Raw genomic sequence first — 14,398 nt, forward strand, 5'->3', positions numbered from 1 at the left:
CCAGTTTGGTTGAGTGGATAGAGGAGAGAGAAAAGAACAGCAGCAATAAACAACAAGTAAACACTGTGCAGGTTGGTGGAGCCAGGAACTGCATAAGGTACAGAGAGAGACAGAACAGAGAGCGAACACAAACTGTGGGAGAGACAAGGCACAAAGTTAGTGATGTCCAATGGTGGCATATAAATATAAATCCATTCACCAACTCCATCTGGAAAATCTGAAACATGTTTGAAGTACGTTTATGTTTGGGCAGCAGTGCAATTCATAATCAACATCCTCCTGTTTCATTGCAGGCAACTGGAGTCTATGGGGAGACCAACAAAGTAAGTGTACATCCAAGTGTATACAGACAAATCCATTCATATATACTAGATCTAAAATTAATAAATAAACAAATAAATAAAAGAAAGGAGTCCCATGTTCTTAATTGGTTTGGCTCTGCAAACCATCACAGTAGATTGAAAATGAAACAATAAGTTTGAGGGTAAAGCTCTGACTCATTTCCATGCATATTAGATGTACAGGGTGCAACTTGTTCTGCTGCACTGTTTTTAAAATATGCTGTAAGTCCTGCACTATTCACCTTGCTGACAGCTATTTAAATGACAAGCTCACTGAAGTTACCAAAACACAGTATTTTTTTCACTTTCCCATAGTGGCATTTATTTATTATATTTCTTAGGTTTACATGCTATGTGATTTCTTAAACCACCCCGAACAATGAAGGTAAAATAATGTCAGATAGATAGATAGATAGATAGATAGATAGATAGATAGATAGATAGATAGATAGATAGATAGATAATTCAAGATTTGAATTATCCTGGGTAAGTACGATGAAGAGACTCTAACATCAGTCATTCTTTCATTTATTATTTGATAGTGCAGAGAAACAACAATGACAAATATGTCACTGTCCAACTATTTATGGACTGCAATATCCATTCTGCAAATAGAAGCGTATCATACACTAATACATACATTTATTATATTTGAAATAAAAACTCCACTATGTGTCTGTCTTTATCAGTGTTATATGAGTGTCAGACTCATTCACACAGCTGCAATGATTCATCTCCTCTCTGTTCACTCAGAGGAAAATGGAAGGGGGGGGGTGATAAGACAGTGAGCTGATGAAGTGAGTGGGATAGTGATGGAGACAGGGAGAGTGAGAGGCACATGTGGGGACACAGTTGATGTGAGAAACAAGGTTTAGAGCCTTTAATTAGTGTTCATACTCACAGACAGATGACGATAAACGTGTAAGCAGTGCAGCAGCCGTCTTGGTCACAGTGCGACAGACGATGATGGATAAAGATGAATGATTAATAGATGCTGGTTTAGCTTTTGACTGATTCAGCACTGTTAAAGTCTCCCATCACTTCCCTCTGTGATGTTAATCTCTGACCTATGGACACCAGAGAAAATAACGCATCTCCTCATTGGGCAGATTGGATTTATGCTCAGTAATGATGATGAGAATGAAAAGGAAACCACTCATCATGTTTATCGTGGGCTTTGTATATGGAAAGACTCTGAATGACCTATATCGATCTGATAGGGTGTCAGTAGTGGCATGCTACTAGCTCATCTGTAATAATTACTAATGTTGGTTCAGGGTTGCGTGGAGCATTATATCTCTGTCTTTTCTAAAAATCAATCATTCTCCTGGTGCTGTGCTCTATCCTCAGCACAACACTGAGTAAGACAACAGATCATATTTTTCTCCTGCCATGCCTGTATGTGCCTCTGTGTAGATGAGGATCCGGACAGTGCCGTGGACGACAGGGACAGTGACTATCGCAGCGAAACTAGTAACAGCATCCCCCCACCTTACTACAGCACATCCCAGCCCAACGCTTCTGTCCACCAGTATCCCATCAGCCACCAGCACCGCAGCTCCAGAAGTTACTCTTACCCGCGCTCAGGCAACAGCCACGACCTTGACTACCACCATCAGAGGACTGTGAGGTGTGCGCCTGTTTAAGAGTAATTACGGTTCAAAGTAATGATTGCGATCATTAGCAATTAATCTATTAATTCTCTTTCTGATTAACCAATCAATCATAAGGGGGCTAAGCAAATGAAGATGGTAAAACATACTCATCAAAGTTTCCCAGAGCAGAAGGGGCTTGAGATGAGTTATTTTAGTTTGTTAGTTTAGTTGTCCTTCAGTTCACCATGATGTGAAACAAGAAACGGCAAATTCTGATGTTTGAGCTGGAACCAGTGAATGTTTGGTATTTTTGCTTGATAAATGGTTTAAAGTAAGACTGTGTGACTTATAAAAAAGATATAAAGTAATCTTGTATTATAGTCGGTGAACCTGGGCCATGCCTTGTGTACATCTGCAGGTCAGCCACACCATACGCTGTCAGTCATAGTTTCCTTTCAGAGCTGTTATTGTTATATATTGTATTGTTACATTTCTGTGTTTACTGACATATTTCTTCCAGACTGGGAATGAAACCATGCATCTCTCTCCCTCTCTCTTTATGAATTATTCAACTGGCAATCTAATGGTCAATACTCCACATAAGATTAGCTGCTTGTGTGAGTGTATTGGACAGGACAACTTCCCCACACCCCACCCATTCTTCTTCATCTCCTCCTCTCAGCTCTCTATACACCCTCCCTCCCTCCCTCCCTGCCCTCTTTTCCTTCTATTTTGTGTTCACCACTCCCTTTCTGTCTTCACTATCTCCCTCTCCTCTCGCCCATTCTCCTTCCTCTCCGTACCTCTGTTCTGTTCTTAATAGCCCCATTCATCATGAGTATAAATACTTTTTCCCTGTTTTGTTGTATTTCTGGATGCTTGTTCTTTTTTTTGTCAGCTTTCTGGAGGCCTCTCACCTTTCTGTTCTGCTCCATTTTGTCACTGCTTTTCTGCTGCTCTTGTATCCCCAGTGCTTTTCATCGATTAGCCATCAGCATTATTCCTGGCCACCCTAAGACATGTAGAAGAGGTTTTTAGTTGGACTATCTAATAGAGTACAAAGCGTCCAGGCTATAAAGTACTCTTGTGAAGTGCTCTGTAAGCATTTTTGAGATTATGGTTCATAAAGGAATTTTACACATGTGCATGTTCATTAGTATACATGTAATAATAGCCAAGATGACAGTGACTCTGTGTTCATAATAAGAAGGAATTCCTGTTTATTATGTTAATAATGAGTCTCTTCTGGGCATGTTGTGTTCCTGTGTTCCCGCTTTTTCTCCTCTCTCCAGTCCCACAGGGAGCTATGCATCGTCTGCAGAGCTGAGCCGCTGCAGCAGTCAGCTGAGTGAGGAAGACTATGGTGGTGAGTACGGAGAGAGGGACCCGTACGACGAGAATGACTCCTACCACTCCTGCCACTCCTCTGTTAGCTATAGCAAAGGCTCTCCAGACTGGGACCCCGATGAGACCCAGGGTGCATACAGCGATGAGGGTGGCTACAGCAAAGATGGGGGAGAGGAGGTGGCTCTTTACGAGGAGGAGGATGGTGAGCTGTATGAAGGAGAAGAAGAGGGGCTCTATGAGGATGAGGAGATGATGTATGATGATGAGGATTTGTACAATTTGGATGGGACCCTCAGTGAGGACATGGAGCCTCCATTCACCCCCACCCCCACATCAGCTGCCCCTCCAGCTCTTGATGTACCCAGCTCTAGACCTCCTCTAGAGAAACAGTCCTCCTTACAACAGCAGCCCCCTGCTCAACCCCCTACCCAAACCTCCAACCAGGGTCATCTTCCTGGCATGGCCCCACCTGCACAGCCCCCCTCTGGTCAACCAACAGCCCAACCACCTAAACAGCCCCAGCCCCAAGCACAACCTCAGCCACAACCAGCCCCATCTGCTACTTCTTTCTTCTCAATGGCCAAACCTTTAACAGCTGCAGTGACAGGCTTGGCCTCTACGTTCCTTTCTTCGGTTCCCACCGCCCAGCCTGCACAGTCTCACCCTCCAGCCCCAGCCTCATCTCAACAACACCAATCTGCTGCAGTCAACTCTGTCCCTCCATCCCACCCGGCCACCATGTCTAACTCAACCTCCCAGCCTGCCTCTACTGCAATGGGCCCTTCCTCCCAACAAACCTCATCCTCTGCACAGCCCCAATCCCAACTCAGTGGTCCCACCACACAGTCATCTGCCCCTGAGACTCCGGCCCCCCAGCTGGAGGAGGAGCCATGGCTAGAAGAGGAAATGATGTTGGAGAAGGAAACAAAGACACCCCCTGCCCAGCCAGAGGAGAAGCTCCCCATGGAGCAGAAGGAGGAGCATTTTGATGAGAGCAAACCACCGACACCAGTAGAGGAAAATGAGATGCCTCCTGAGAGGTAGGAGGAAGTATTGAATTGGAACAAAATCAATTATTTGAATGAGCAATAAAAATAGACCAGATAAGAATCAACACATCCTCCATAAACTAGAAATGAATAATATTTAAATCTAAAAATGTGATTTTTTTTCTTTTAGTCCTGCAGTTATAGAGGAGCCCAAAGAGCCAGTAGACCCAAAAGTTAGAGCCAAAGAGAACTGGCTAAGGCTCTACAACAAGGTCCTAGAGCAACTACGGGAGGTAAGTTTATCCCAGTCCCAACCCAACAGCTTTGACCCCCACCAAATTCAAGTCCAGTCCTTCACAGCAGTCCAGTCCTAGAGCTGTAGACCTCATTCACTTGCACCCTCTAGTCTAAAAGCTCTACCTAAGTTCAGGAGACTCCAAAAGTGTCTACCAAGTCTTTGAAATATGAATGCGTGGTGCATTATTTATGTGCAAAGACAGGGTACATACGGTAAGTTCTTGAGTTATATTTTGACAGTGTTTTTTGCCAGGCACCAGAAAGCAGACTTAATGTGTTTCATACTCTATAATTCATACCTTTTGCTTTTCTAAAATAAATATACTTAGCGGACAGCAAACTTTTTATTTTATTCTGGCTGCAGCACCACATTACTGCTTGACAAAACTCTTGATTTAGCACACATTAAGTTTTGTTTGATCAGTTTTCACTTACATATTTTATTCATATATTATGTTGCTATTCATTACGCTCGAATTCAGTTGTGCAGACAATTAATCACTTGCTTCGATGTTTATGTTGATGTATGTCACGTTGTGTTTTTGTGCACTTGGCTTCCCTTCGTTTGTCTTTTCTTTTTTCTCTTTTCGTTTGTGCCGACCCATTTTGTTTTCTTTCCAGTTTTATGTCATTGCCATAGTGACACTCACACGCACTTTGCTCGACCATCGCTGCTCGGCTGACAGGTAGGTGCAACCTGGCTGCTTGAGAGAATGAAGGAAATGTGTACAAGAGATGTGTTGTCAAACTCCACTCACTCATCTTTGACCTTTTTCTCTTGTCTCTTGGACCAGCTGTCCTACACTCTGATTATAAACCACACTGTTACTGATTCTCTAAAGACATACATGAAGTTTTAACTCTGTATTGGGATAAATAAGGGCAACGTTTACCAATCATAATCAGATGACTTTCAGTGGTGTGGCTTTACTCTTGCAGTACATTGTAGCATGAAGGCTGTAGGGACAAACTTAAAGGTGATTGTTTTCCCTAATTTGATGTTCCTGTTTTTTTTTTTTTTTTTTTATCTCTCAGGCTCGAGGAGAAACCTCCAGCTCACTGTGGTTTGGTAAAGGAGGGTGAGTGTCTGCTGTTACTTCCTCAAGATATATCTTTTACATGAAACACACAATATTGCACACAATGTAAAAGTTAAGTTAATTCCTTAACTTTAGAAATGAAACCCACTTGATATTATCCTCAGGTCATCAGGGAAACTTGCTATTTTTGTTTCAGATTGAAATGCCCTTTACTCCAGGAATCCTCTATTCTGTTTCATTCGGCTCCTCAGTCTCATTCAGCTCATGGCATTTGGCCAGAGGGTATTGAACGGTGGTGGGCTGCCCTGACTTAGCTGGCAGGTCATTTGTAGATGAGGCAGACCTCAGAGTGGAACTAAAGCTGCATACTGAAGAAGTGCTAAGTTGGCCAAATAAAACCCAGCAATTATACCCAGGTGTGTGGGGTGTCATTCCCACTATTTGAGACAAGGCAGCCTGCGTAATTAAACTCTCCAGTGAAGTCCTCAAAAAGTCCTTGACTGGAGTAGCATCAGAAACAGTGATTGCGAGAAAATCATTGGCCCACAGTGACAAAAATGATTTCTTGTTGTTTTAATGATAGACCATAAATACTGGTGAGTATATACATATATGTGTGAGTGTATAATTTATAACTTTTCTTATTCAGAATGGGGGGTGCACTGTACAGTATTGACAGCATGCCTGACCTTCGCAAGAGGAAAGCCATTCCTCTTGTCCGAGACCTGGTGAGAAACATGCATGGGCACGCTCTGATACACATACACACACACACACACACACACACACTTCTATGTTTGTGAGGAAAGTCATTGACACAATGCATTCTTTAGCTACTTACCCTACCTTTGAGATAATTAATTCTTAATTTAAAAAAAAAAAAATTTTAAGACATTAAATGATTGTTTCAATCTCTGTCTCCTCCTCTTATGGACAGTTTTACTCTAAAAACATCTAAACATGATTTTGGTTCTTCTGTTCTTCCCAGCATACATTTCTTTATTATCCAAGGTGCATATTCTCATAAAGTCTACTCATGTTGATTTCTGACTGTAACCACATCCACTGGTGATGGATTTCTTGGTAAATTAAATACTTGATTATATGTGGTGTTAATGTAATTACAGTAATTAATCAGTACTGTGACACTGCCCTCGTCTACAGGTCAGGGCACATTTGACAGATGTACACTATATTGATGTGCAAATATGCATATACAGTGTATGTTGACCTCACTGTTTGAAATTCTTCTTCCCGTTTTTTTTTTTCATCTGTTTGGTCACTGCCTGGCATCATCAGGCGATGGTGAGTACATCTCTTACAGAAATTAAATTTACATCTGAACTCCACACTTTATTTCACATTCAGACTTTTCTCTTTCCGCTCTTGTTCCCAGTCTCTAGTGCAGAACTCTCGTAAAGCTGGAATCACATCAGCCATGGCTTCCACCACTCTCGGCAATGAAGAGCTGGTGGGTTCACTATTTTTTTTCACTATTCTCTTCAGGATTTTCCAAAAACTAATCACATCTAATCTTTTCTCCATGTCACTTGTAGAAGAGCCATGTTTATAAAAAGACCCTGCAGGCTCTGATATACCCCATCTCCTCCACTACTCCGCACAATTTTGAGGTGTGGACGGCCACCACCCCCACCTACTGCTACGAATGTGAGGGGCTGCTGTGGGGTATCGCCCGACAAGGCATGCGCTGCTCTGAGTGTGGCGTCAAATGCCATGAAAAGTGCCAGGATCTACTCAATGCTGACTGTCTGCAGAGTAAGGACGCACAATTCATTGCTCATGTGCACATAAGCACACATTTAACCATATGTACCTGGGTATGCAGGCACCCAACGCTCCACACAAACCAAAACCTATTTTAGCCCCTCCTCTGTATCCTTCTGCCCGACTGACATCCCATTATTCTTGCCCTCTATCCACTCCACCTTCTTCCTTTACAATTTATCTCCTGAGTAATGTGCTGTCATACCCCTGCCTCTCGCCTCTCTCTCCTCTGCCCATAGCCTTTGCATCCATACTGCTTTGTCTAATTTAGCTTCACAAGTGGTGACTTATCCAATCCCATACTGATATTGGAGTCAATGTATACAATGCATAATTCATTGTTCTCCTGTCTCCAAAGAGTTTCATAAGATCTTTGTGCCAAAGCATCTGTTGATCTTTTACACTCTTACTTGTGGTTAAGTGGATATAGTTTCCATTCTATTATTGGGCAGTTTGGTGTGTCCCTGGCCAAGAAATGGCCATAGACTTTCAAAATTGATCTGATGCTGTCTTATCTTTGCACTCAGCTTTTAAAGGTTGGATTTTCAAAGAAACTGGAGATAAGCTGCTGTGCCAATTGGCCTTTGAATATATTTTACACTATTGTCTCTCACCAGGAGCTGCCGAAAAGAGCTCCAAACATGGGGCAGAGGACCGAACCCAGAACATCATCATGGTCCTGAAAGACCGCATGAAGATCAGGGAGAGGAACAAACCAGAAATCTTTGAGCTGATACAGGAAGTGTTTGGACTCGACAAATCAACACATGCCACGCACATGAAACAGATCAAGCAGAGCGTGCTCGACGGGACCTCCAAATGGTCAGCAAAGATCAGCATCACTGGTGAGGTTTTCCTTATGAGGACTTAGGGATAGACGGTGACATTGCATTGATTTAAAAAATATATTAGTGATTTCTTATTATGGGTTACATAAATATAACTGAGTTGCTGTCCATAATTGTTGAATGTGATGTAGATATGATGGCACCTGACTGCTTTTCATTTTTCTTATTATTGATATAAAATTATGTTCTAATAAATATGAAGTAATAAAACAGAGACTTTAACAATAAACGATCTAACAAGGTCTTTGTTTAAATGTCTCTTGTCTCTGCATCAGTGGTATGTGCTCAGGGCCTGCAGGCTAAAGACAAAACAGGCTCCAGTGACCCGTATGTCACTGTTCAAGTCGGGAAGACCAAGAAGAGGACGAAGACCATCTATGGCAACCTCAACCCTGTCTGGGAAGAAAACTTTCACTTGTCAGTACAGCTTGAAGCTCGTCCTTAACTGTTTCAAATCCTGATGTCTCGTTTTGTATCACTGTATTGGAGTAATTGAGTTCTGTAATACTCAGAAGAATTCATTTAACACACCCTCATCCATTATAATATTTTGTTACTGCATCACATGTCTGTTTGCTAACGTTTCCCATCTCTGCCTCATCCAGTGAATGCCACAACTCGTCTGACCGCATCAAGGTTCGTGTGTGGGATGAGGACGACGACATCAAGTCTCGTGTGAAACAGAGGTTCAAACGTGAGAGCGATGATTTCCTCGGACAAACCATCATTGAAGTCCGCACCCTGAGCGGGGAGATGGATGTTTGGTACAACCTTGGTGAGTTTTGCAAGATAAGAAAAAGGCACTGGAGACGGATGAGATGGACCGCAAGTAACACAGAGATAACAGAAGAAGAAACAGATTACTGAAGTGCTTGTCTCTTGTAGATAGAGCAGATTTCAGTCAACTAAGAGGCCATGTATATCTTCGTTCATCTGACAGATAAGAGAACAGATAAGTCTGCTGTGTCAGGAGCCATCCGGATGCACATAAGTGTGGAGATCAAAGGAGAGGAGACAGTGGCTCCTTACCATGTCCAGTATACCTGTCTACATGAGGTGAGTCAGACTGGACATCAGAAGACAGAAATCTTCCACATGTTGTGATTATGTGCATTGGAAAAGAAGCTTTAAATCTGCAGGAGAAACCTACTACTCTCAGATAATTTTTTCCAATCAGCTTAATTCAGGTTCCTACGTTAACATAATCAATCACCTTGTAAATTCTCTGTTCCTGCTGTTGTCCCCTGAGAAATTTTCCTACTTTCTGTAAAAAATAAAAATCCCCACATCAGATTTGTTGAGGTGCTTTTGCGATTGGCATCATTAGTAATTTTAGAGTTATTCTCACCAGTATAGGCTGATATGAACTTCTTGTATTTGGGACAGGCATACACACAGTGCCACATATGAGACTTTCATTGAGGCCTACAGACTATTTCAGTTTTCTGTGTAATCCTGCTTCTCCTCTTTATATGGCTGATTAGATGTCTTTGAGATGTACTTCTTTCTTAAGATCTGTAAATGTTAGATTTTCTATTATATGCATTTTAAATTTCTTCATCTGCTTAAGACTAATACTACTACTGCTACTACTCAGACACAAAAACATGCTTACATACTTTCTCTGTATCTCTGTAGCATCTGTTCCAGTATACCACTGAGGAACAGAATGGCGGCGTAGTAAAGATCCCTGATGCCAAAGGGGATGATGCCTGGAAGGTGTACTTTGAGGAGACGGCTCAGGAGATAGTCGATGAGTTTGCCATGAGATACGGAGTAGAATCCATCTACCAGGCCATGACGTCAGTCCTCCTATCATTACGCTAAATGTTGGACTGTTGGCTTTAGCTTTTTGACATGTACAATGACTAGATATAGTTGATCTCTTCATTAATACAGAGGTATCAGGAGCAGGTAAATGTACTAAATGTTTTGTGTTTCACTTCCACCCCACAGCCATTTTGCCTGTTTGTCATCGAAGTACATGTGTCCAGGTGTGCCAGCTGTGATGAGCACCTTGCTGGCCAATATCAACGCTTACTACGCCCACACCACCCAGTCCTCCAACAATGTTTCTGCCTCAGACAGATTTGCTGCATCAAACTTTGGCGTGAGTCCCTGAGAAATTCTTTGTGGTATTTAGTCCCTTTTCCATAGATGTGACTACTATACTAGAAGAGGCCATATATTCTAAATGCTGCTGTAAATATCAGTAGCTGTTGGTCCCTCTGGGCCTGTAGATAAAAGTCAGTTTAGTAAAGTCCTGCCTACCTCTTCAAATGTCCAATCAGCTGAGCCTCTTCACATCCAGCCTCAGGTTTGCATAGTCAAATGCTAAGACATAATCTGCCAGCTGCTGTGTTTCTGAGAGTTTTCTATTCCTGTATAGAAGGAGAGGTTTGTCAAACTGCTGGATCAGCTGCACAACTCCTTGAGGATCGACCTGTCCATGTACCGGGTACTGACTGCTCCTCCCTATTATACCCAGTTTAAAATGATTTCCTATTTACTGCTATAATCTCACGTCTATTTCTGTTTTTGTGTGAACATGTATGAGAATTCATAGTCTCTGTTGTGGGACTGAGATGAAAATGTCACAGCTAATATTCATCTGTCCACTCACAGTCATCTCTGTTTGTCTTACCACCTGATGAAAAAGCACACTTTTAAACATGTGTGTTACTGAATGTGCTTTCAGAATAACTTTCCTGCCAGCAGCCCTGAAAGACTACAAGATCTCAAGTCTACCGTCGATCTCTTGACTAGTATAACATTCTTCAGGATGAAGGTAAAGATAAGGGAAAGATGAATTTCTTTTCTTTTCTTTTCTTTTCGTTTCTTTTCTTTTCTTTTCTTTTCTTTTTTCTTTTCTTTTCTTTTCTTTTCTTTTCTTTTCTTTTCTTTTCTTTTCTTTTCTTTTCTTTTCTTTTCTTTTCTTTTCTTTTCTTTTCTTTTCAGCACTTAGCTCCAAAATAAACATGATACAAATTCCAGCACTTTCTGGAAAGTTGCCTTGGGCACAACCTGAGAATCAGCTTAATATTTTCCTATCCAAACTGAAGGTGATATTATGAAACTCTGTGTGTTCGTTTGTGTGTGTGTGTCTGCATGTATCAGAGTGTTAATACATATTTGTGCGATTTGTGCAGCTCAATGAGTCTATGCTTTCATTCCCACTGAGGTAACCCCCTGCTGAGACTGTGTGTCTGACAGACACTTGGAGATGTTTTCGATTCAACCATATGTTGTATTACATTTCTGTTCAGGTCCAGGAGCTGCAGAGTCCCCCTAGGGCAAGCCAGGTGGTGAAGGACTGTGTGAAAGCCTGTCTGAACTCCACCTACGAGTACATTTTCAACAACTGCCATGACCTCTACAACAGGGAATATCAGACAGACCCTGTAAGTTTGTGTGTGTGTGCAGATGTTCCCTTTGCAGGACTCATGATTTTTAGTATACTGCATCTACTGTGCACCTGTTGAGATATCAGCCCATAACCTGTGTCTGTTTCCAGTCAAAGGCAGTCCCTCCAGATGAGCAGGGTCCCAGCATCAAAAACTTGGATTTCTGGTCCAAACTCATCACTCTCATCGTCTCCATCATAGAGGAGGACAAAAACTCCTACACTCCTTGTCTTAATCAGTGAGTCTTAGACTGTTAAAACTCATCTGAAAGTGCAGTATCAATAACGAGTTGTTTCTGTGTGATATTGTTTTGTATGTTTGTGTTTGCAGTATGCACTGCCCATAGGCTGTGTGTATACAAACAAGTAATTCCTGTACAACAGCAACATTGATGACTGGGAGTATTTTGGATTTAGAGGATCCTTATGAAAACTTTTCATTTAATATGTAAAAATAATGTCTTTCTAATTTCATTAGTTCTCTGGTACATTTATTTTCTGTGGCAATATCAGAGGAAACACTGATGGAAATATATAAAAATGAGCTTGGTTTATCTTGTAGATACATTTCTGGATATAGAGCCTTATTTAAGCCTGAGTACTGCATCTTATAGGTTTCCCCAAGAACTGAATGTGGGCAAGATCAGTGCTGAGGTCATGTGGAATATGTTTGCACAAGATATGAAATATGCCATGGAAGGTAAGCCTATCTATGTGTGTTACATAGAAAACCACATGCCTGGAAATAAGAGAGAGGAATCATTAGTTTATGCATGTGTTTGTGTATTTGTTTGGCTGTAGATTGTGAGGACCAATTTGAGTGTTACATAATGTAAGTGAGGATATTTTTGTGAAAGTGACAACATTTTGGCACATCCTCACTTACTAACATGCTTTGATCGAGGCCTTTTTTAGGGTTAAGATCAGGTTTATGGTAGGGTTGGGATATGGGCTGGGGTTTGGCATTAATGTTAAGGAGGAATGCATTAAATCAATGGGTCTGTACAAATAAGCTGTGTGTGTGTTTTTGTTGTGCAAGCTATACTGTCTATGTCTTTGATACTCAGAGCATGAGAAGCATCGCCTGTGCAAAAGTGCAGACTATATGAACCTGCACTTTAAGGTGAAGTGGCTTTATAACGAGTATTGCAAGGATCTTTCCACTTTCCAGAAGCATGTACCTGATTATCCAGCGTAAGTATCTTATAAAATAGCACATCGTTCCTTCTGAATCCACCTCTGTGGCACAGAGACTCATGTTGCTCCCTCTCATCCTTTGCTCTGCAGCTGGTTTGAGCCATTTGTTATCATGTGGTTGGATGAAAATGAAGAAGTGTCCAAAGATTTTCTGCATGGGGCCCTGGAGAGAGACAAAAAAGATGGGGTAACTGCTTTCATCGTCATCACTCCACATGTAAAATGCTTTTTGCAGCAGCTTTACTGTAAAGACACAACAGTGGTATAGATCTTCTTACTTAATGCTCTGCAGGAAAGGGAGTATGTTGGGTGAGACTTAACTCTGACTAATATTTAAATCCTGCTGACACAGTAATTAAATACAGCATGAATAGATAAATTCGACTTAATACTGTACCTCTAGCAGTCCCCCAGAACTTCTCATGCGAATTCAGGCCTGTGATTTTCCTGACTCGGCACATTGCAGGCTGAGAGGAGCCGCTAGACAATCAATACTGATTCAAAACCAAAGGCAAATAGAAAAAACTTTACTGCAGAAAAGAGCGGACGCTACAGCACAGGTCCATGTACACATACGCACACACACAAACACATACACGCACACACACATACTCCGCAGCATCTCTCCTGGTCTCGCTCACGCCTACATATCCACACAGCAATAAGGTCAATAGAAAGCAGCTGAAGATTCTCCCAGCTCATATGTCAGAGATCCTTTGGGTCCAATTACTGTCGCCCATGGCAGAGTCTTCTTTCCTGTGTCAGCGAAACAGTAAAACAGCCCCAGTTACATACCATAACATTATTCACTTATAGGCTGATGGCTGGCCTGTTAGCGAGGGCCTTGCTCATCATCATAACCCTCTGATTCCCCCTCATTTTGCAGGAATCACTTCACAGACCTTTTTACTGAGTCACATACATGCTGAAGACGGGTCACTTTCAATGTCCACAATGTGTAACTGTGTGAGCTTCTTCTACGTGTGGCTCCTTGGGGGACTCAAATTCACTTTGTTATCCATCGCTCACAGTGTTGGCCGTGTTCAGACCACTTTGCTGCAGCATCAGCTCCACAAAACAATTTCTCATACTTTTCCCTGTGGTCCTGTTCTTTCTTCTCCAGTTCCAGGTCACATCCGAGCACGCTTTGTTCTCCTGCTCGGTGGTCGACGTGTTCTCTCAGCTCAATCAGAGCTTTGAAATCATCCGCAAACTGGAGTGTCCCGACCCTCAGATTGTTGGCAATTACATGAAAAGATTCGCCAAGGTGACTTACCTGCACACACTGCACCTCTTTACCTCAGTCTAGGCACTCTAAAGTAACATAATGTTTCATTTCTCACCATAATTTCTCGACATAATTTCTCATTTCTTTTTTCTCTTAGACTATTGGCACTGTCCTGCTATCTTATGCTGACATCATAGCAAAGGACTTTCCAAATCACGTCAAGAAAGAGAAAGTGGTAGGTGTTTGATATGTGTCAGAGTCCAAGACTGATTTAATAGTTTCACTCGAGCTGCATTAAGACTCTCTGAGCCACTCAGTTTGGTGTATG

General features: G+C 41.9%; 1 protein-coding gene across 1 annotated transcript in view; it reads left to right on the plus strand.

Moving 5' to 3' along the window:
* Positions 1 to 14,398, plus strand: part of LOC113134901 (protein unc-13 homolog A-like) — a 29,364-nt gene that overhangs the window by 7,668 nt on the left and 7,298 nt on the right. The window contains exons 8-31 of the mRNA XM_026314479.1: positions 294 to 323; positions 1,758 to 1,971; positions 3,229 to 4,323; positions 4,463 to 4,565; positions 5,605 to 5,648; positions 6,259 to 6,337; positions 6,909 to 6,914; positions 7,006 to 7,080; positions 7,166 to 7,385; positions 8,012 to 8,239; positions 8,518 to 8,659; positions 8,848 to 9,017; positions 9,183 to 9,298; positions 9,881 to 10,044; positions 10,199 to 10,352; positions 10,632 to 10,700; positions 10,941 to 11,030; positions 11,509 to 11,643; positions 11,757 to 11,884; positions 12,260 to 12,345; positions 12,713 to 12,839; positions 12,933 to 13,029; positions 13,966 to 14,109; positions 14,228 to 14,305. Of these exons, the coding sequence (XP_026170264.1) occupies positions 294 to 323; positions 1,758 to 1,971; positions 3,229 to 4,323; positions 4,463 to 4,565; positions 5,605 to 5,648; positions 6,259 to 6,337; positions 6,909 to 6,914; positions 7,006 to 7,080; positions 7,166 to 7,385; positions 8,012 to 8,239; positions 8,518 to 8,659; positions 8,848 to 9,017; positions 9,183 to 9,298; positions 9,881 to 10,044; positions 10,199 to 10,352; positions 10,632 to 10,700; positions 10,941 to 11,030; positions 11,509 to 11,643; positions 11,757 to 11,884; positions 12,260 to 12,345; positions 12,713 to 12,839; positions 12,933 to 13,029; positions 13,966 to 14,109; positions 14,228 to 14,305 (3,794 nt within the window). The remainder of the gene's footprint in view (positions 1 to 293; positions 324 to 1,757; positions 1,972 to 3,228; positions 4,324 to 4,462; positions 4,566 to 5,604; positions 5,649 to 6,258; positions 6,338 to 6,908; positions 6,915 to 7,005; positions 7,081 to 7,165; positions 7,386 to 8,011; positions 8,240 to 8,517; positions 8,660 to 8,847; positions 9,018 to 9,182; positions 9,299 to 9,880; positions 10,045 to 10,198; positions 10,353 to 10,631; positions 10,701 to 10,940; positions 11,031 to 11,508; positions 11,644 to 11,756; positions 11,885 to 12,259; positions 12,346 to 12,712; positions 12,840 to 12,932; positions 13,030 to 13,965; positions 14,110 to 14,227; positions 14,306 to 14,398) is intronic.

Source organism: Mastacembelus armatus, chromosome 17 (assembly GCF_900324485.2).
Source record: "Mastacembelus armatus chromosome 17, fMasArm1.2, whole genome shotgun sequence".
Taxonomy (NCBI): Eukaryota; Metazoa; Chordata; class Actinopteri; order Synbranchiformes; family Mastacembelidae; genus Mastacembelus; species Mastacembelus armatus.